This window comes from Schistocerca serialis, chromosome 5 (genome assembly GCF_023864345.2).
Source record: "Schistocerca serialis cubense isolate TAMUIC-IGC-003099 chromosome 5, iqSchSeri2.2, whole genome shotgun sequence".
Lineage (NCBI taxonomy): Eukaryota > Metazoa > Arthropoda > Insecta > Orthoptera > Acrididae > Schistocerca > Schistocerca serialis.
In genome coordinates, this window is record NC_064642.1 from 181,998,105 (window position 1) to 182,019,742 (window position 21,638).

Here is a 21,638-nt window from a genome sequence, read left to right on the forward strand (position 1 = left end):
CAATACTTTTGGTTGGGAAGGCTTGATAGAAACTTCTACAGCAACAGTAGGGGCAATGCCAGACTGTTTATTGGACTCTGCCTTTGGAGTTGCTGGGAACACTACAATGTCATCAAATATGGATTTTTCTAATATTATAGGGGGCCTATGTGTTTTGAAATAACTGCAACTTTGTAAGTGCACTGGCAAACACAGGTATTTGTGCTGACACTAGCAACCTCTGTTTGTGCAGAGGTATCAGCTGCTGAAATTGGTATCCTTTCTTCAATATACTTGCTGCAATCTCTCTCCAGACAGGATTGTCCCCAGAGCAATTTACACAGTTTGGAGCAGATGAGCACATGTTGTATTCATGTGCACCCTTGCCACATTTGCCATAATTGGCTTTTCCCCTCCATCCCAGAAGGTTGCACCCAAAGCACTGACATTTAAAACAGCACATTGAGTTGTGGACATAGGGCTGCTCACTTAAGCGAAGGAAACCCACCTTGATACACTCTGGGAGTTTTCTGCTATTGAAAGTAAGGATAAAGGAGTACAATTTCTACCAGATTCCCATTGCCCTGTGCACAATATTTTGCATGTGCATGATAAAGATGAGGCTGCTGCACAAACTTAGTAAACTGGACAATGGCAAATCCAAAGAGTTCAAGGTATACTATAAAAATTACAAAAACACATACAGGAGAGTTATCAAATGGGCTAAAAAAACTCATAATGATAAAACAATTAGGTGCTCTTCCAACAAATGTAAGACCATCTGGAGTAAAGTAAATGAACAGACTGGTAGAAAGTTAAGGATAGAGGATAAAATCACACTAAATATAGAAGGACAAAAGACTGAAAATACACATAAAATTGCCAATAAATTCAACAACTATTTTTCAGAAATTTCCACAAATCTCCTAACCAACTCTTCAAATACTGTTCACTCTCCTCCCACAAATCTCCTGACTCTCTCTCCCAAACACTGCACACTCTTGTCTCAAAAATAATACTCCTCTGAACTCCTTTTTCCTATCTGCTACAACACCATAGGAAATTGAAGATATTATTAAAAAAAAAAAAGAGTCAAAAAGATTTATTCTGCAGGGCATGATCTGATACCCTGCTTCTTACTACATAAGTGCTCAAATTACATCAGTGGACCCCCGTGAAATATCATAAATACCTCATTTCTAGAGGGAAAAATTTCCAAACCAGCTAAAACTTGCTAAAATTATACCTCTCTACAAGAAGGGAGAGAAAACGGACATGCCAAACTATAGGCCAATCACTATACTATTTGCCTTCTCAAAAATATTTGAATACTGTATGTTAACTAGATTAGAGACACGTTTAAATTCCAACAACATAATCACTTCTTCCCAATACAGATTTCGGAAAAATAGGTCCACCACACACGCTCTGTATGCATTTCTAGAAAACTGCTCAAGTTTCGTTGACCATAAACAACCTGCTGTCTGTATATTTCTTGATCAGTCCAAGGCCTTTGACATGGTCAACCGCAAGCTGCTGCTTTTGAAACTCCATAAGAATGGGATTAGAGGTGTAGCCCACAATTGGTTCCATAGCTACCTTAGTCAAAGAAAGCAATACGTAGAAATATGAAAATCAGAGACATTCAGGCACTGCAGGTCAGATATACTACATACAACAAATGGCGTCCCTCAGGAACACGTACCAAATGCCAGCTCCTTTCTGTATGCGGACGACACAAATATCCTGATAACCAGTAGAGGTGACACATTGCAAGATGCAGTTAATGAAACTACTTGTCATTTACAATCGTGGTTTGAAGCAAATAGACTACTCATAAATACTCAAAAAACTGTAAGTACGAACTTCCATACTCGACAAAATCTAACCCCCTTCAATGCAGTTATAGTTATCGGTAAAGATGACATTACAAACAGGCAGGACACCAAATTTCTTGGACTTACCATCAGTAACAAACTAAATTGGAAACCACACATTGAGGCATTGTCACAAAAGCTTAGTAAAACCTGCTATCTATTATGATCATTAAAAGACACAGCCAGTGTAGATACCTTGAAGCTGGTGTACCATGCCCTGTTTGAGTCTGTCTTGAGCTATGGCCTAATCTTCTTGGGAAAGAGCTCAAATTCTCTCACAATTCTCCATTTACAAAAATAAGTAGTAAGAATAATGAAATGTAAAAAAAGAAGTGAACACTGTAAACCATTATTTCAACAGCTAAACATCCTGTCACTGCCATGCCTCTATATATTGGAACTAGCTTGTTTTACAGTACAGCACTTGGATGCCCTCGACAGAAATGCAGACTGCCACACACGACACCAGAAACAAAACATAGTTACAAATTATAGTCCACAACACAAAATTATATGCGAATGGAGTTAAATGTATGGGCATTAAAATATACAACCACCTCCCAACAGACATAAAAACAAGCAAAAACCCAAAAATAATGAGAATTAAATTAAAGGAATTGCTACTAAATCACTGTTTCTATTCCATACATGAATTTCTTGAAACAAAATTTTAATTATTTGCAATAAGCTGTTTATTCAGTTGTAGATGTTTCTACTTAGTAAGATAATTTAATTATTGTATCTTATCTTATCTATCTTCTGCCTGTATCTCATATATGTATTCTGCTATGTGAACTTTGTACCACAATATTTTAATTACTTGTAATAAGCTGTATATTCACTTGTAGATATTTCTACTTAGTGAGATAATTTAATTATTGTTTGTTACTCATATTCTGTCTGTATCTCTTATATGTATTCTGCTATGTGAACTTTGTACCACAATCTTTTAATTACTTGTAATAAGCTGTATATTCACTTGTAGATATTTCTACTTAGTGAGATAATTTAATTATTGTTTGTTACTCATATTCTGTCTGTATCTCTTATATGTATTCTGCTATGTGCAGTATGCACCACCGTCATCTCTCATCACACACCACCTTTTTTATATTTTGTCTATATATCCTATATGTATTCTGCTATGTGAGTTATGCACCACTACTGTCATCTCTCGTCATATACCATCTTAACATAATTTTTCAAATTGACTTGTCCTATATCATGATGTGCTTTGCTGTACAAATTGATTGATCTACAGGACCAATAATAAAACAAATCAAATCTTCTGGAGCCCATTCATCTTTCAGTTCTTCTTTGATAAGATCTACAAGACCTCTACATGACACAACACCTTTGCTGTAGTTCAATGTGTTGTGTAGCCCCATTTCAATAGCATATTCCCCCAAGACGTTTAGCTATCTGAAGATTCTGTGCTTGTTGGGAACTACAAGTTTCAACCAACAATGTCCCATTTACAATCGCTTGACAGATTTTAAAATTCTAGCAATGCCATCTAAACCTTTTTTTATGTAAAAAGGTGAAACTTTCTCAAGCTGACCTCTTCTCATTTAACTATTAAAAACACATTCTTGCTAGTAGCGTACATTCTGTTACTATATATGAGTACAGTAGAACTCTGAAAAATTGCTGAGTGGAGGACTGGTTACATGAGCTCTCTTGTTTGATTGGGTGTTGTTACCTACCATCAGATCACCCATTCTGATAGGAGGTCAAGGAGAAAATTTTGAGGATTCCATCTCAGTCCCAGAGCAACTAGGGAAATAGGGTCCATGCAGACAGTGCCCTGTGTGCCTAGGGAAGCCTAACACATCTGAGGTGTGGCTGTTTCCCCAAGTGTTGCCTGCTAACAAGTGTTCCAGTTCGGAAGCCACGTATCTCATTGGTGCACAGCACACCTTGAGATTGAGGGGTGTTTTATAGAGGTTTTCACCATCCTCACAATCCAGCTGGTCAAGCCAAGATCGCCATTTCCTGTGGTACACAATGTTCCACTCACTGTTGCATAATACAGTTGTCGCTGAAGCATGCCCAGGTCTTATGGTGACCGAAGACTGGTGGCATTTACCAGATCCCAGGCCAGGAAACCTGGGGTCGCCAACAGTGTAATCAGAAAACGAATGGTCAGCCCCTGAGGGATTCAGCTTCAGACAGACTTCTTTGTATTTACTGTTGTTACATAATGTATCATAGTATGATTTTAGCAGTATTTTTAGTTTATATAAATATGAAGTGTACCACTTAGTTATGCATCCTTTTTTGTTTTTATTTGCATCTCTTTGGCCTCTCGGTGCTCACATTAGGACAATATTTATTAAATGCCAGTAGTATAGTATATAAGAAGTTTTTATATGCTTCACAAGAAGACTGATATCTGTCGGCAATAGAACTGCAGATTATATGTGAGATTTTTTGTGTGCATAGCATCCAGTAGCCTCACTACCTTGGCTTTACTCTTCACACTTGCAGACCCCAGGAGAATGTACAATTGTCAGATAGCAGTGGCTTAATGACACACAGATGAGTATCATATTTACATGTATTTCAAAGGGCATAATGTAGACAGGCATTTTGCCTGGCTGGGTCATCATATATACAATAAAAGTTGTGTGACCTTACAATATCTGGAAAGTGTCTGGTTTTAGAATTTTTCACTAACACATCTAAATTAATATCACCAAAGTTTCTATTCATCTTATATTTAAGTAACAAAAATAACAGATTTTCCATGTACTGCATGAAAACTTTGAAGGTTGTACTTCAGATTTTTCTTTAGTAGCTGAATGTTTAATATCTATCACTTTGGCTTTAAGGGACATCATTAATAGTACTGTTACACCACCACCCTTCATCATCTGATTGTGAGATCTAGAGTAACAATTGAGGTTGTGTAGCCAGCTGGGGTTTTTAAGCTAGATTCATCTTCCACAAGCCAGTGTTCATTCACGTAAAGTATTTTACATCATACCTTTCTAAGAATATTTCCAGTTCTGTGGGTTTGTATCCAGGTGGATTAAGGTCATGGCCCCATTATGCAGTTCTAGTGAAACCAACTTAGATTTTTCCCCCTTGACATAATTTCTGCAAGGATTATCCTGAATAGCTTTATTTTCAGTGACATACATATAATCGTAATCTCTAATTTTGCTTTAATTATGACTGCATGAAAGCCTGATCTAAATTGAGTTTATTCGGTCTGGTCTTAGCAGAGCAAGACTTGGACATAAAACCCTGGATACATCAGTCTTAACACATGGCCTGAGGAAGATTTATAATTGAATTTTTGATACCAGTTTAACGTTATTGTTTGTGAATTTAACTCTTGGTGATTGTGTACTGTTACACTGAGGACTTTGTTTGCTTTTAGTTGTGTACCCAGGCCATTCAGATGCACACCATGAATCATATGCCATCTGTGAGAAAGATTTTTCATTCAGAATGTTTAGATATTTTCCTGTACAATTCATTTCATTGCACTGATTTCCTTGACGCTTGCAGGACCACTGTGGTAGGTCACAGTGATGTCGGATGTCTGGTGGAATAACACTCCTGCTACAGGCTTTTTGTGTTTCATTTTTTTAGATATCATATGAACCTCTAACCATTGCAGTGTAATTGTATGAAGATAACTTAGTGACATGTGCAAACTTTGTGTGTTTACGAAGTTCCACAAACAATACACTTGGCTAGACAAATTCGGTGGCTTCAGACACAGTAAACTGCTTATGTGCCAAGTCCATGGCAGCTGGCAGTAATAATAAATTTGCTTCTGTTTTCCAGGAACACTGAGATTAAAGTCAACAAAACTGGGTTGTATGACCTACAGTAAACTGTAATTTTGAGTATCTCTAGTGATAATCATGATGAAACAGTATCATCAAATGGAAACACTGGAACCTCAGAAATGTTTTCTGATGAGAACTTATGTGCAACATTATCTCCAAAGCACAGGGCAGATGTTCAGTTTAAGCCTCCACGAATCTTGTTTCCACACTCATACATAATGTAGAATATTCTTCACTGAGGAATCCATTTCGTCACTTCGATAATACAATAGGTTATTGCAAAGACACATACCACACCAGACTCTTCTTTTTCCAAGTGTATACTGCAGTTAGATATAGTGGGAATTAGTGAAGTTCGGTGGCAGGAGGAACAAGACTTCTGGTCAGGTGACTACAGGGTTATAAACACAAAATCAAATAGGGGTAATGCAGGAGTAGGTTTAATAATGAATAGGAAAATAGGAATGCGGGTAAGCTACTACAAACAGCATAGTGAACGCATTATTGTGGCCAAGATAGATACGAAGCCCACACCTACTACAGTAGTACAAGTTTATATGCCAACTAGCTCTGCAGATGACGAAGAAATTGAAGAAATGTATGATGAAATAAAAGAAATTATTCAGATTGTGAAGGGAGACGAAAATTTAATAGTCATGGGTGACTGGAATTCGAGTGTAGGAAAAGGGAGAGAAGGAAACATAGTAGGTGAATATGGATTGGGGGATAGAAATGAAAGAGGAAGCCGCCTGGTAGAATTTTGCACAGAGCACAACATAATCATAACTAACACTTGGTTTAAGAATCATGAAAGAAGGTTGTATACATGGAAGAACCCTGGAGATACTAAAAGATATCAGATAGATTATATAATGGTAAGACAGAGATTTAGGAACCAGGTTTTAAATTGTAAGACATTTCCAGGGGCAGATGTGGACTCTGACCACAATCTATTGGTTATGACCTGTAGATTAAAACTGAAGAAACTGCAAAAAGGTGGGAATTTAAGGAGATGGGACCTGGATAAACTAAAAGAACCAGAGGTTGTACAGAGATTCAGGGAGAGCATAAGGGAGCAATTGACAGGAATGGGGGAAATAAATACAGTAGAAGAAGAATGGGTAGCTTTGAGGGATGAAGTAGTGAAGGCAGCAGAGGATCAAGTAGGTAAAAAGACGAGGGCTAGTAGAAATCCTTGGGTAACTGAAGAAATATTGAATTTAATTGATGAAAGGAGAAAATATAAAAATGCAGTAAGTGAAACAGGCAAAAAGGAATACAAACGTCTCAAAAATGAGATCGACAGGAAGTGCAAAATGGCTAAGCAGGGATGGCTAGAGGACAAATGTAAGGATGTAGAGGCCTATCTCACTAGGGGTAAGATAGATACTGCCTACAGGAAAATTAAAGAGGCCTTTGGAGAGAAGAGAACGAATTGTATGAATATCAAGAGCTCAGATGGAAACCCAGTTCTAAGCAAAGAAGGGAAAGCAGAAAGGTGGAAGGAGTATATAGAGGGTCTATACAAGGGCGATGTACTTGAGGACAATATTATGGAAATGGAAGAGGATGTAGATGAAGATGAAATGGGAGATATGATACTGCGTGAAGAGTTTGACAGAGCACTGAAAGACCTGAGTCGAAACAAGGCCCCCGGAGTAGACAATATTCCATTGGAACTACTGACGGCAGTGGGAGAGCCAGTCCTGACAAAACTCTACCATCTGGTGAGCAAGATGTATGAAACAGGCGAAATACCCTCAGACTTCAAGAAGAATATAATAATTCCAATCCCAAAGAAAGCAGGTGTTGACAGATGTGAAAATTACCGAACTATCAGCTTAATAAGTCACAGCTGCAAAATACTAACACGAATTCTTTACAGACGAATGGAAAAACTAGTAGAAGCCAACCTCGGGGAAGATCAGTTTGGATTCCGTAGAAACACTGGAACACGTGAGGCAATACTGACCTTACGACTTATCTTAGAAGAAAGATTAAGGAAAGGCAAACCTACGTTTCTAGCATTTGTAGACTTAGAGAAAGCTTTTGACAATGTTGACTGGAATACTCTCTTTCTAATTCTAAAGGTGGCAGGGGTAAAATACAGGGAGCGAAAGGCTATTTACAATTTGTACAGAAACCAGATGGCAGTTATAAGAGTCGAGGGACATGAAAGGGAAGCAGTGGTTGGGAAGGGAGTAAGACAGGGTTGTAGCCTCTCCCCAATGTTGTTCAATCTGTATATTGAGCAAGCAGTAAAGGAAACAAAAGAAAAATTCGGAGTAGGTATTAAAATTCATGGAGAAGAAATAAAAACTTTGAGGTTTGCCGATGACATTGTAATTCTGTCAGAGACAGCAAAGGACTTGGAAGAGCAGTTGAATGGAATGGACAGTGTCTTGAAAGGAGGATATAAGATGAACATCAACAAAAGCAAAACAAGGATAATGGAATGTAGTCTAATTAAATCGGGTGATGCTGAGGGAATTAGATTAGGAAATGAGGCACTTAAAGTAGTAAAGGAGTTTTGCTATTTGGGGAGCAAAATAACTGATGATGGTCGAAGTAGAGAGGATATAAAATGTAGGCTGGCAATGGCAAGGAAAGCGTTTCTGAAGAAGAGAAATTTGTTAACATCCAGTATTGATTTAAGTGTCAGGAAGTCATTTCTGAAAGTATTTGTATGGAGTGTAGCCATGTATGGAAGTGAAACATGGACGATAAATAGTTTGGACAAGAAGAGAATAGAAGCTTTCGAAATGTGGTGCTACAGAAGAATGCTGAAGATTAGATGGGTAGATCACATAACTAATGAGGAAGTATTGAATAGGATTGGGGAGAAGAGAAGTTTGTGGCGCAACTTGACCAGAAGAAGGGATCGGTTGGTAGGACATGTTCTGAGGCATCAAGGGATCACCAATTTAGTATTGGAGGGCAGCGTGGAGGGTAAAAATCGTAGAGGGAGACCAAGAGATGAATACCCTAAGCAGATTCAGAAGGATGTAGGTTGCAGTAGGTACTGGGAGATGAAAAAGCTTGCACAGGATAGAGTAGCATGGAGAGCTGCATCAAACCAGTCTCAGGACTGAAGACCACAACAACAACAACAACTGCAGTTTTGGTTTATTATTTTAATTTTCCTTACATTTCTTGGGTTATTACATTTATTGACTGTTAATGACTCATCGTACAAATCTTGATTTAGTAGTTCGGTAGTGTGATATCCCGCATTGACACTGAAAATTTCAGATGTAGAGCTATTTTCAGTAAGGTTTAGGCACATTTACTTGCTGTCACATTTTGAAAAGAACCAAATTTTCTGCTTCGGGTCTGTATTCACACAGTTAAGATTATGTACGGTCTGGCATTTAAAGTGTATAGTACCTTTTCTTGCTCTCTTTTGGCAGGAGCATAGCTCTGAGTTCCAGTTTCCCACATTGTGCAACTATAATAATGTGAGCATACATTAAATCAGCCACTTTTTTATGTGTGTCCATCTTACCAATTCCAATAACAATAGACATTATGTATCTTGAAATACACTTAGCATCACAATATATAGCAAATTTTATACATTTTGTTAACCATTACACTACCTGACTGTTTTGAATTTGCTTACAGAGTTGACCAATTTGGTACTCACGTGCATCACCACGTTTACATTCACCCCAGATCTTATATGAACTGATGACACAAAATATCTACTAAAGGAATCATAAATTCAGATACTTTGAGTTCCACTTAAGGAAATGCAAATGTATATGGAACAAAATTCTCTTCAACACAAAACATACATTTTCACGTACCATTCTGAAACTCCTCCAACATTAATATGATGGGCATTCTGTAAGTAATGCAACATATTTTTATTTCTAAAAGCAGGTTTTATTCAGGATTCCAATACACAATATTATTCCCCAATTTTTTGGCTTAAAAACCCTCTGTTCAATGTAATGGGCTTATGACACCTTACTGGGAGGGTCTGTATTGCACACATGGTACCACTGTACTGGTCAACATAAGAGTTAATGTCTTGCTGCATCAATAACCTCACTGTCAACCACATAATGCTTCCCATGGATTTCATCCTTTGTTGCACCAAACAGATGGCATCAGAAAGTGCGAGACCTAGACTGTAGGGTAGGTGCGGAGGAACAGTCCTATGAAGTTTTAGGAGCATTCTGTAGGATGGACAGACTAGTGTGAGGTCTTACATTGTCATGAAGAAGGAGCAGTTCATTTGCAATTTTTGTGACAACCTCAAATGATAGTGTCTTGCACATTCCAACACTGCAGGAGTCACAGTTGTGTACAGCCGGCTGGCAAGCGGGAGATCAGACAGGTCTGCTCGACTTTGTTACTTGATGACTGATACTTCACCCAATGACTCACCATGCTTTTGTTCACTGCCAGGTCTCTGTTGACATTCTGCAAGTGATTGCAAATATCTATGATCCTCTGGTTTTCTGCAAAAAGAAACTCAATGACTCTCTGTTTTGAATGTAGTTCCATTACAGATGCCATTTTGAAGGCTATATGTAGCATGAGCACCTGTCAAAACTTCATGAAACTATAGAGGCTGAAGTGAGAATATCCAACAACAAATTCTGCACTTTTTCAACCAAAATTGGCTACAAAAGAAATGCGTTGCATTTCTTATTGAATTCCCCTCATAGTATCTTTCGGTTAGAGAAGTCAAATTATGGTTTCACTTGAAAAATATGAACAGATGAATCATTGAGTCTTTAGTGATTTGTTAACCTGGAACTTATTAAAGGTAGGGTGTTATCTCTGGTAGACCAGGACGTGGGAGCAAATTCAGCCATAGTCTTACATCTCAGCATTTTCCCAAAACAATTTTGGCGAACCATATAAAAACTAAATTAGGATGACTAATGGGCATTTGAAGTGGGACACAGAGTGCATTTGCCTATCAGTTTATTGATGTTAGCATTTTGACATTGGCAACTGAATAATCAAAGTATTTAGAAACCAAATATTGTTGGTTCATCTTAGATACAATAATAAACAACAACAACAATAAGTGTCTGAGAAATCATTGTAGATGTTTATCACACTGCTGGACTAAATTCTGCTAAATATTTTTACCTTTCTTATCAAGCCAAATCTTATCCATAATGCTTACATTTTCCCTGCATGCTACAGGAGCAAAGCCCAAAATGTAGCTGTATGTAAACATTGTCTCAAATATCTTAATAATTATCTCACTTTATCAACAGGTGAAGTCACTACAGTTGACTGATATGTGTTCCAATTTGTTCATTAGAAAAGGAACTAAGGTTACAAATGACCCAGTCTCTATCTTTTGTTGCATTACCATCTTTTGTGACCCATAATGTTTGTTCATTCTATAAAATTACAAATTCATCTGTAAAAGGATGAGCACATCACAAAAGGAGAAAGACTGAAAATAATTTAAAGGATTTCCAATTATTTATTCACTAACAGCTGCACAGAATATCAGTCATGTACAGAGAAAATAGTTCTACAACCATTTCTCTGTCGAAGAATAATTAAGTTACACAGTACATCTTATATGACCATTATTTTTTGTTGCAATACAGTTATGAAGAAACAGGTTACAACATCCACAAAAATTCTTGTTATTAACTGTCCCTCACAAATGTTTCCATTCAACATGACCTTCTATACTTTTAAAATATAGAGGCTGATATGGTTTTCACACAACTCCAACAAAGCTAATTCAACACAAAGTCAATTAAGTTATTCCACAGACAGAAGAGTGTCTTAAAAACTTGGAACAATTATTCTTAAAAAATGTACAATTTACATTTCTAACACAATAATTACACAAACAAAAGCAATAAAACGTTGTACAATGTCAATTTTGTTTCAAATGTTCAGCTGTGATCTGCTCTCTCTCTCTCTCTCTCTCTCTCTCACTCACTCACTCACTCACTCACTCACTCACTCACACACACACACACACACACACACACACACACACACACACACACACACACACACACACACCAACAGATATTCCATTCTACAGATGGTTACAATCTTCCACAAGTTAAAAAAATGCCATCACGCTAAATATTTGACATATTAAGAGATGAACTTGAAATATAATACTTTAATGAAGTCAGCTGTGATCCTGCATTTCATTCCTACTTTAAAACATCTATTTTTTGTTTTGAAACTGATTGTTCTTGTGACAGATTAAGAAATACAGAGGAACAAACATTAAGGTGCACACAACATTCATACTTGGAATATAAACATGCAGTATTGCTGGAGGTCAGTAGGTAGAGAGCCCATGGCAAAGAGGGGCATAACTGTAGAACAGAGACATAGTTTCATAGCACCTTCAGAGTTCTGGTAGATAAATATTTAAAATGGATATTTACAAAAATTGAGACACATTTTTAAAAGTTCAGTTCACATGTACAATAGAAGAGGATATAGTATCATACAATAGAAGGAGAATAACATTCATCATCTTTCACAAATACAAAAAAGACAATACAAACATTGTGAAACATGGAATGGACTCACAAATGAAATACATCGATCATGATACATATGTACATCTCATATTTTACAGAATCACACATATCTAAAGGTTCCAATGAAACAAAAAGCAAACAAGTAGGACTATCATAAATTACTAGTAACAATGCTGCACACCTTTCATTGCTCAGTTTACCACAACACAATATTAAGGCTATCAATACATGAATAGTTCATTGAAAGTAAACACAGTTCTGGGACAATGTTATCAAAATAAGCCACTCTTTTTTTCTTATTTGTATAAAACAAAGTCAGATTGTCAACGTAGCATGGGGTAACACACAATATTTTTATGTTTCTTTTGGTATCTGACACACCATTTGCTTTTTAATCATCATTTCTGAGCCAAATGAAAACTTCTGTAAGTAGGGTGTCCATTAATTTCATCCATTTATTATACGAGGCATGGCTAGTTCAGTTTCATCAGTCATAACAGGTAATACAAGACAAAACATGTTGCCAATAGTTTCAAACATAATTCTTGAATACATATGTGTAGTTTTACTTGCTAAACTTGTAACACCTTCACTGAATGTAACAATTTACCCCTTTACTACTTCGACACTTGATATATAATAGATGAGAAATGTTACATGGACTTATTGCACATTTTCCCACAGTTTGTAAATAAGCATATTTAAAACTGTATGTGAAGACAAAAATGTGATGTGCACACATACATCACATTCCACAGTCACTATGACTTGGAAAAAAGAACATATAGAGTACAGTCAGAGGTTTAAGACATCACAACTAATATTAATTTGTATCTGATATTCTTATTGTTACATCAAATGAATGTTCACTTCATTAGTAGCAGAGTATCATTTTTAGACATCGAAAATTTATGGCTGATCCATGTACTATACTGAAAGGCAGTACTGTAATATTTCTTACAAAAACTCTGCATATTTTAGATAAACATCACATTATATGTCATTGAAACACTGTGAAATACATACCTCACACTAAAGATCATTCAGTGTTATAGAACACATGCAGACTGAAAATTAAAAGAGTCACATAGGACATGGTACATAAAAGAGATTGCCTACTATATAAAATTGTACTTTACAATTAAAATTTAATTACATACATCACTGAAATTTAATACTTGCATCCATTGTTACACAATACTATATTTACATGCCTTGTAAATTTACATGTCTTGTAAACCCTGTGAATATTTTGTTTCAAATACTCATTCGTGTAAAGCAGCAGATCTTTGCTTAGTTACAGCTGAACAGTTCTTTGATCATAATTTCATGTCACTGTTCAGGTAGCTACCTGATTATGGATAAAGTACCAGAGATGCATCATTTAAAAATTATACAACACAAAATCATTAAACATCATCTTCAAAATCAAATCCACTACATCTATACAGCCTTCACATCTCAAAACAGACACAACATTTAATATCTATACACCAGAGCCCCTTTCATCTGTGGCCTTGTTTGAAGTTCATTTTATATGGAATGTTTCAACTGTTGAAATACAGAAAGATGTAGACACAGTGAAAGGCTCATTTTATATACATTGAGTATGAACTTTCTTTTTAAATTGACAATTTATTATTGTTGTCATCAGATGTTTCTTTAGTCTCTTAAAAACTATGTGATACTGTGAGAAGAGTAAGCGTATACAGTTGATTGAGTACAAAACCCTGTCTGCGCTCCTCCCCTGACTATACGCTGACACCAACAGTGAGTCCACAGGGGGCACTCGTGGCTATGACCGTCAGAAAAATGTACATCATGCTTACAATAATGACTTTCAACTGATCAAAAAATGCTCTATATGATCCAGAATAATGAACAGAAATAAATAAATAAATAACATATTTATATGTTGTGACTTTTCAACTACACAATAACTCTGTCTCTACCTGTGTTGTTTCAAATAATATTTCTTCTAACTTGCTTGATCCCTCTGTATAAACTCCGGTGATGTATAAGCGTACAGTTGTGTTCTTAAAACACAATGCCTGTATTTGTTTGTGATATATAAAATAAACTTTATATAAGATATATATATATATCCAACATTACACAAAAATTCTTGAAATGCTAATTTAAGGGAAGTATGAAAAGCTGTCACAAAATTATATATCTGTTCATCTTTATCATTCAGTTACTTATATCATCACTCATACTCTGATTTAAATTTATAAAAAGATATTACTCTGGCCAGGAAGGCATACTCACACATGTGTAGTTGCAAAGTCTTTCCATTTCATCAAATACATCATTAAAAATCATTTATTATAGAAATATTTATTACACTTTTTTCAGCACTATCACTCTTAATGAGGATGGAAGCTGTGTACACTTTTCTAGCTATTTTGTACCTGTAATAAAAATAATTCCTGATGTTGGGTCCAGAAGTAGACTGAAGGCTCACTTCAACCTGAGTTGGTATCATATTCTCACAATCTAGGAGAGACCAACTTCTGCACAGCTGCTGTCCCCTGGCAAAAAGAGGCCGGGAATAAATCATTTTGTTTAAGTTTGCAAATAAATATAAAGTTAAAAGTAGTGCAATTGCTATTTTACAGTCACAGACTTATAAATAAACCACTTAGTTTTAGAGGTACACAAAAATTTTAAATGATTCACTTCAAATTGACAAAGGGATAGCCAATAAGACTTTTGTCAATAAAAATGCTGATAACTTTCATGTATCACTCAAACCACAACTTATATGATAGGATGTGAAATAGAATTTAAAATTTATTCTGTATTTCGTGCATTACTTTGATATATGAGGAAGTAACTGCATGAATACATAAACTGAATCATAATCTTTAATATGTAACTTCCAGTTTCATAGCTTGTATTAAATGTTGAGAAAGCACTACAAAAATACTGTCGTAGAATATGTAGAGGAATAAAATGAACAATAAATTTTATTATAAGAAGCTGGGACACAGACATTCTCCAAACATCTGTTTGCAAAAAGTCTCACTATCAATGTCTTCTGAAGTAGATGCAGTTGAGCTGAAAAAAAAAAATTCAGTACATATTTCTTCCTACAAGTGATGTAATGAATAACACATCATTAACTATGACAGTGCAGAACAGGTCAAACAAACAAATCTCAGACACAGAGTGCTGATGCATTATAACTCGGTGAGAAGGGCAGCAGTATTTAATTCATTTTTCACCAGTATCAAATAGTTTTCATTGGCGTTAAGGCTACAGAAAAGAAAGGAAAGCCTTGTGAGTGTAGCATAGTGAATAAAAAACTATGTATATATCCATCCTTGGACATACACTATTCCACTTCTTATTTTATTTTCCAATTATATATTTTGCTTTGTACTAACAATCGTACACTGCCCAACAAAACAAAAGTAAAGCATGCAGCAGGGGAGGAGCAACTGAAATGAAACTTCATGAGTTGAGAGGGTACATGGTGATATTATTTCAGTGGTTGCTAAATCCAGTCAAATTTACGAAGAACTTGTCAGTTTGAGTCCACTTATCAGTATGACATTGCATGTCAGACGAGGAGTATACGTTCTGTGTTTCCAGCAGACACAGTTCCTTTGTGGCATGAACAACAGGTGTATCGTAGTGGGTGGCTGAAATGATGTGGCAACTGAACACGTACTTCAAATTTGAAGTATGTGTGACAGTGAAATTCTTGTGAGGTAAATGTCTTAAACTGCATACATTCACTATAAAATTGTAACAGTATATGGACCAAATGCAATGTTGCATCTAGCCATAGTGAAACGATGTGAACAATTTGAACATGGCCACAAGATACAGGACATGCTGAATCAACAAGTCCAGATCTTGCACGGCATGATTTTCATCTTTTCAGCAAATTTTATGGACATCTGGGGAGGAAGAGATTTTTCAACTATGAGGACGTTCACACAGAACTTTGTGAATGGCTCTTTGACTGAACTGAACAACAGGCAGTGTGGCAACATCCAAGGATTGCAGTGCCATAACATAGTCAGCACTTCACATTGATACCACAAAAGTTAACAATGTCTTGCTGCATTCTGCAACAACGAATAGGAGGTGCTGTCAAAGCCACACCGTCCCTCCCAGCTCTGCAGTGCCACCACATGGATGGTGATATACAGCCAAGCAGAGGAAGGTTCACACAGTTTGTTATCAGTGAATAAGACGGCAGAATCATCTTAGATAGGACATCAGTGAATATTACATCTTGTGCTGACCTTTAACTGTGAACATTATGTTGATATACTTCAAGTGAAGATTCTTGTTAATTGCCTGTATCCAGAGATACTTTAATATTCAGAGACAGTTGTAAATAGTCAGAACATCCCTGTGGAAATGTATTATACAAAGTAGAAGTTAATCTACATATCTCTCTTGTAATAAAGTGAACTAATGTTTTACATGTTCTAGTATCCACTCATTGTCCTCTTGGGGCAAGTAATTAACACATCATTGTACTGATGATCATATTTTTGTCACGTACAATTTATTATCGATGAGATTTAATGACTTGCTCGCCTGCTGCATGGTTTTTGTGTGCACATACCTGACTGCCTAGTGTTGCCAGCTTTCTGTTTTAGAATTTATGTATCTTACCTAGTATTTCATCATGTCTGAGCTGCCACAGGAAATGTCTCTAATCAAAATTGTTCAGTTCCAGGTGCTGCAGGTTTGAACACCTGCTGCTCAGTGTACAAATGACATCACTACTCAACTGCCAAGCAGCTCCGCCATGGGTTGCCACATCTAAATTTCATCCATACCATTGTCAGGAAGAAGAACGGTCAGAATATCGAGTGCAATTGTAAGCCTGTTCAGCTACTTACAATAGACAGGTATGCAGTGCAGTGCTTATTTTTTGTCAATGATGGGACCCAGTGTTTACAGCCTGTGTGTAAAGTTATGTCCAGATACTAGTCCCGAACCAGTCAAGTGCGATGATCTTGCCGAGTTGCTCGAAAAACATTTTGATAATCAGGTCTATGTTGCAGCAGCAAGGTTTAAATTTTTTTGTCTCAAGCAATAAAAACCACACATTGCCCAACTCAAGGCTAACCAAGACATTGTAACTTTAAGTCTTCTTGTGGTATCAGTTATAGATATTTCATGTTACATGACTCAGTCATACAGAATGTCTCAAATGCGCACATTTGCTCTGCATTTCTAAAACTATCTGATCCCGATTTACAAACAGTTTGGGAATCTCAAACAATTGTGGACTCAACAGAGACTGATTTTGAGGCTCGATGTGTTTCATTGCTCAATGTGCACAAGACATTAATTCTAAAGTATATGACAGCTTTAAAGTGATTAAACACAGGGCTCATACAAACAGTGAGCACAGAAGTAAAAACCTTCAGTCTCGTGGTACATCATGTGTGTTGCAAAATTCTCTCAGGAAGTCTTGTCCGCAATGCTTTTTGAATTACACCTGGAAAGCTTGTCCTCATTGTGATGCAACATGCTACCACAGTGGAAGGCAGTCACATTCAGACAGTGTGTTTACGTGGCACTTTAGGATCAGCAACCAACTGCTGCTAGGTAAACGCATGGCTGCAGCTAAGCTATCAACACATGCAAAAGGTTTCACTGAAGACATTCACAGCAGCACCAGCCAAACCTCACAATCTCCACATCGCAGAAATCTTCCAATACCATAAGTAGGCATGTGAAAAAACTTTTTGTTCACTTATAAGTGGAACAAAAGACAATTAAATTACAGCTGGACACTGATGCTTCTGTTTCCATGATTAATAAACTGACATATGACAGACTCAGTAGCCCACCATTACAGCAGCTCTGTTTTGTCTGCCTATAATGGGCAAAGAATTCTAGTCCTTAGTATGTGTAGTTTGCCAGCAACTTCTTGTGGAGTGACAATCTGTGTTTTGTTTCATATACATCCTGACAAAACTCTACCATCTGGTATGCAAGATGTATGAGACAGGCGAAATACCCTCAGACGTCAAGAAGAATATAATAATTCCAATCCCAAAGAAAACAGGTGTTGACAGATGTGAAAATTACCGAACTATCAGTTTAATAAGTCACGGCTGCAAAATACTAATGCGAATCTGCAAAATACTAACGCGAATTCTTTACAGACGAATGGAAAAACTAGTAGAAGCTGACCTTGGTGAAGATCAGTTTGGATTCCGTAGAAATATTGGAACACGTGAGGCAATACTGACCCTACGACTTCTCTTAGAAGCTAGATTAAGGAAAGGCAAACCTATGTTTCTAGCATTTGTAGACTTAGAGAAAGCTTTTGACAATGTTGACTGGAATACTCTCTTTCAAATTGTGAAGGTGGCAGGGGTAAAATACAGGGACCGAAAGGCTATTTACAATTTGTATAGAAACCAAATGGCAGTTATAAGAGTTGAGGGGCATGAAAGGGAAGCAGTGGTTGGGAAGGGAGTGAGACAGGGTTGTAGCCTCTTCCCGATTTTATTCAATCTGTATATTGAGCAAGCAGTAAAGTAAACAAAAGAAAAATTCGGAGTAGGTATTAAAATCCATGGAGAAGAAATAAAAACTTTAAGGTTCGTCGATGACATTGTAATTCTGTCAGAGACAGCAAAGGACTTGGAAGAGCAGTTGAACGTGATGGACAGTGTCTTGAAGGAACGATATACGATGAACATCAACAAAAGCGAAATGAGGATAATGGAATGCAGTCAAATTAAGTCGGGTGACGCTGAGGGAATTAGATTAGGAAATGAGACACTTAAAGTAGTAAAGGAGTTTTGCTATTTGGGGAGCAAAATAACTGATTATGGTCGAAGTAGAGAGGATATAAAATGTAGACTGACAATGGCAAGGAAAGCGTTTCTGAAGAAGAGAAATTTGTTAACATTGAGTATAGATTTAAGTGTGAGGAAGTCGTTTCTGAAGTATTTGTATGGAGTATTTGTATGGAAGTGAAACACGGATGATAAATAGTTTAGACAAGAAGAGAATAGAAGCTTTCGAAATGTGGTGCTACAGAAGAATGCTGAAGATTAGATGGGTAGATCACATAACTAATGAGGAGGTGTTGAATAGGATTGGGGAGAAGTTTGTGGCACAACTTGACTAGAAGAAGGGATCAGTTGGTAGGACATGTTCTGAGGCATCAAGGGATCACCAATTTAGTATTGGAGGGCAGCGTGGAGGGAGACCAAGAGATGAATACACCAAGCAGATTCAGAAGGATGTAGGTTGCAGTAGGCACTGGGAGATGAAGAAGCTTGCACAGGATAGAGTAGCATGGAGAGCTGCATCAAACCAGTCTCAGGACTGAAGACCACAACAACAACAACTTAATTCTCAAAAGAGTAGAAACATTTTTGTGTTAGACTTATTAGATTTGTTCAACCTGTGCAGACAAGACAGTGTTTTACAAATCAGTGTTTCAGTGCCTCACTCTAATGTTTCTGATTTGTGTAGTACGTACAAGGAATTGTTTGAACCATGTTTATGTGGGGGCCAGTGACTTTTAAGTGCACATTACAGTGAAAGGCAATGCAGAGCTGATTTTTTCACACAGGGTCTGTCTCTCTCCCGTGTAACATCTAAACAAGTTGCTCAAAAACTGCACAGATGGAAAGACAATGGCATTATAACAAAGCGTTCAGGTGGTTTATGTCTGTGTGCCTTCTGTAAAGCAATTGTAAACCAATAATTTTCATGGGTACTTTACCTCTTCCAAGTTCAGAGAAACTGATGGACAGACTGGGACAGGGCAAATATTTTTCAAAGATGGTTTGTGTGAGGCATATTTACATTTACCACTGGATGAGCAGTCCAAGCAATACTTTGTGCTGAACTTTCACCTATGTTTGTTCCCGTTTCAGAGACTGCAATTTGGAAGTGTTCCAGCTCCTGCAGTTTTTAGTTGTTGCTGGAACAGTTTTACATCTACATCTACGTAGATACTCCACAATCTACCATAAAACGCATGGTGGAGGGGACCCTGTACCACTACTACTCATTTCCTTTCCTGTTGCAGTTGCAAATAAAGTTATGCCTCTGTATGAGCCCTAATTTATCTTACCTTATCTTCATGGTCCTCACTCACAATTTATGTTGGAGACAGTAGAATCATTCTGCAGTTAGCTTCAACTTCTATAAATTTTCTTAACAGTGTTCCTTGAAAATAATATCGCCTTCCCTCCAGGGATTCCCATTTGAGTTCCTAAAGCATGTTACCTACCAGTAACAAATCCAACAGCCCACCTCTGAATAGCTTTCATGCATTCCTTTAATTCAACCTATTATGGATCCCAAACACTCAATTCTTACTCAACAATAGGACACACTGGGGTCCTGTATGTTATGTCCTTTACAGATGAACCACACTTTCCTAGAATTCTCCCAATAAATCAAAGTCGACTATTAACCTTCCCTACCACAATCCTCACATGCCCATTCCTTTTCATATTGTTTTGTAACTTATGCCCAGATATTTTAATGTGACTGTGTCAAGCGTGACACTGCTAATGCTGTATCCAAACATTATGGGTCTATTTTTCCCACTCATCTGCATTAACTTAGATTTTTCTACATTTTGAGCTTGCTACCATTCATCACACAAATTAGGAATTTTGTCTAAGTGTTCTTGTATCACCCTAAAGTTGCTCAACTTCAAAACCTTACCATACACCACAACACCATCAGCAAACAAGTGCAGATTACTGCCCACCATGTCCACCGAATCATTTATGTACATAGAAAATAACAGCAGTCCTATTGCACTTCCCTGGGGCACTCCTGATAATATCCATGTCTCTGATGAGCATTGACCAATGAGGACAACATAGTGAGTTGTATAACAATTAACTAGTTAGACAATTGTAGTCACAAGTTGTACACTTGCTGATTGTGTAACACACTTAGACTGTTTGTTTAAAGTTCTTTTTCTGGCTGGCCTAAAGTCCAACAAAGAAAAGTGCTCCTTCTTACAAGGAGAACTGGACTACTTAGGTCACATAATTAATGCACTGGGTATTAATGCTACTACATTGCACTTGGCTGCGTAAACTGTCATGGGGAAGCTCACCTATTATATCAAATTTATTCCTAATGCTGCACAAATTGGTGCACTGCTCAACTGGCTGTGCTGGGAAAACATTCCTTGTGTTTGGTCCAAAGAGTGCCAGAATTTATTTCAGCAATCAAAGGATGCAAGGACACTTTGTTAAGCCATCATTATTTGATTCATTTTGACCCAGCTAAGCCTGTCATGTTAGATGTGAATGCACCTTCTTATGGGACCAAAGCAGTGTTCTCCCAAGAAACTGGTTCTTCTGGTACACCTTTTGCTTCTGCCTTGAAAACTGTGAGCAATGCACTGTGTAACTACATTCAGCTTGAAAAAGAGGCACTTGCCATTATCTGGGGTCTTATGAAGTTCCACCAATGTTTGTATGGCCAGATGTGCTGTTTGCTGA

At 37.1% G+C, this 21,638-nt stretch overlaps 1 protein-coding gene across 3 annotated transcripts in view; it reads right to left on the reverse strand.

The window, feature by feature from the left end:
- Positions 1-11,097: 11,097 nt before the first annotated feature.
- Positions 11,098-21,638, reverse strand: part of LOC126482310 (cAMP-specific 3',5'-cyclic phosphodiesterase 4A-like) — a 321,740-nt gene continuing 311,199 nt past the window's right edge. For 2 of the 3 annotated variants that reach the window (XM_050106344.1, XM_050106347.1), the window contains one exon: positions 11,098-14,693. In XM_050106344.1, the coding sequence (XP_049962301.1) occupies positions 14,659-14,693 (35 nt within the window). In that variant the 3' untranslated portion in view covers positions 11,098-14,658. The remainder of the gene's footprint in view (positions 14,694-21,638) is intronic. The other variant, XM_050106346.1, reaches the window with a different exon arrangement.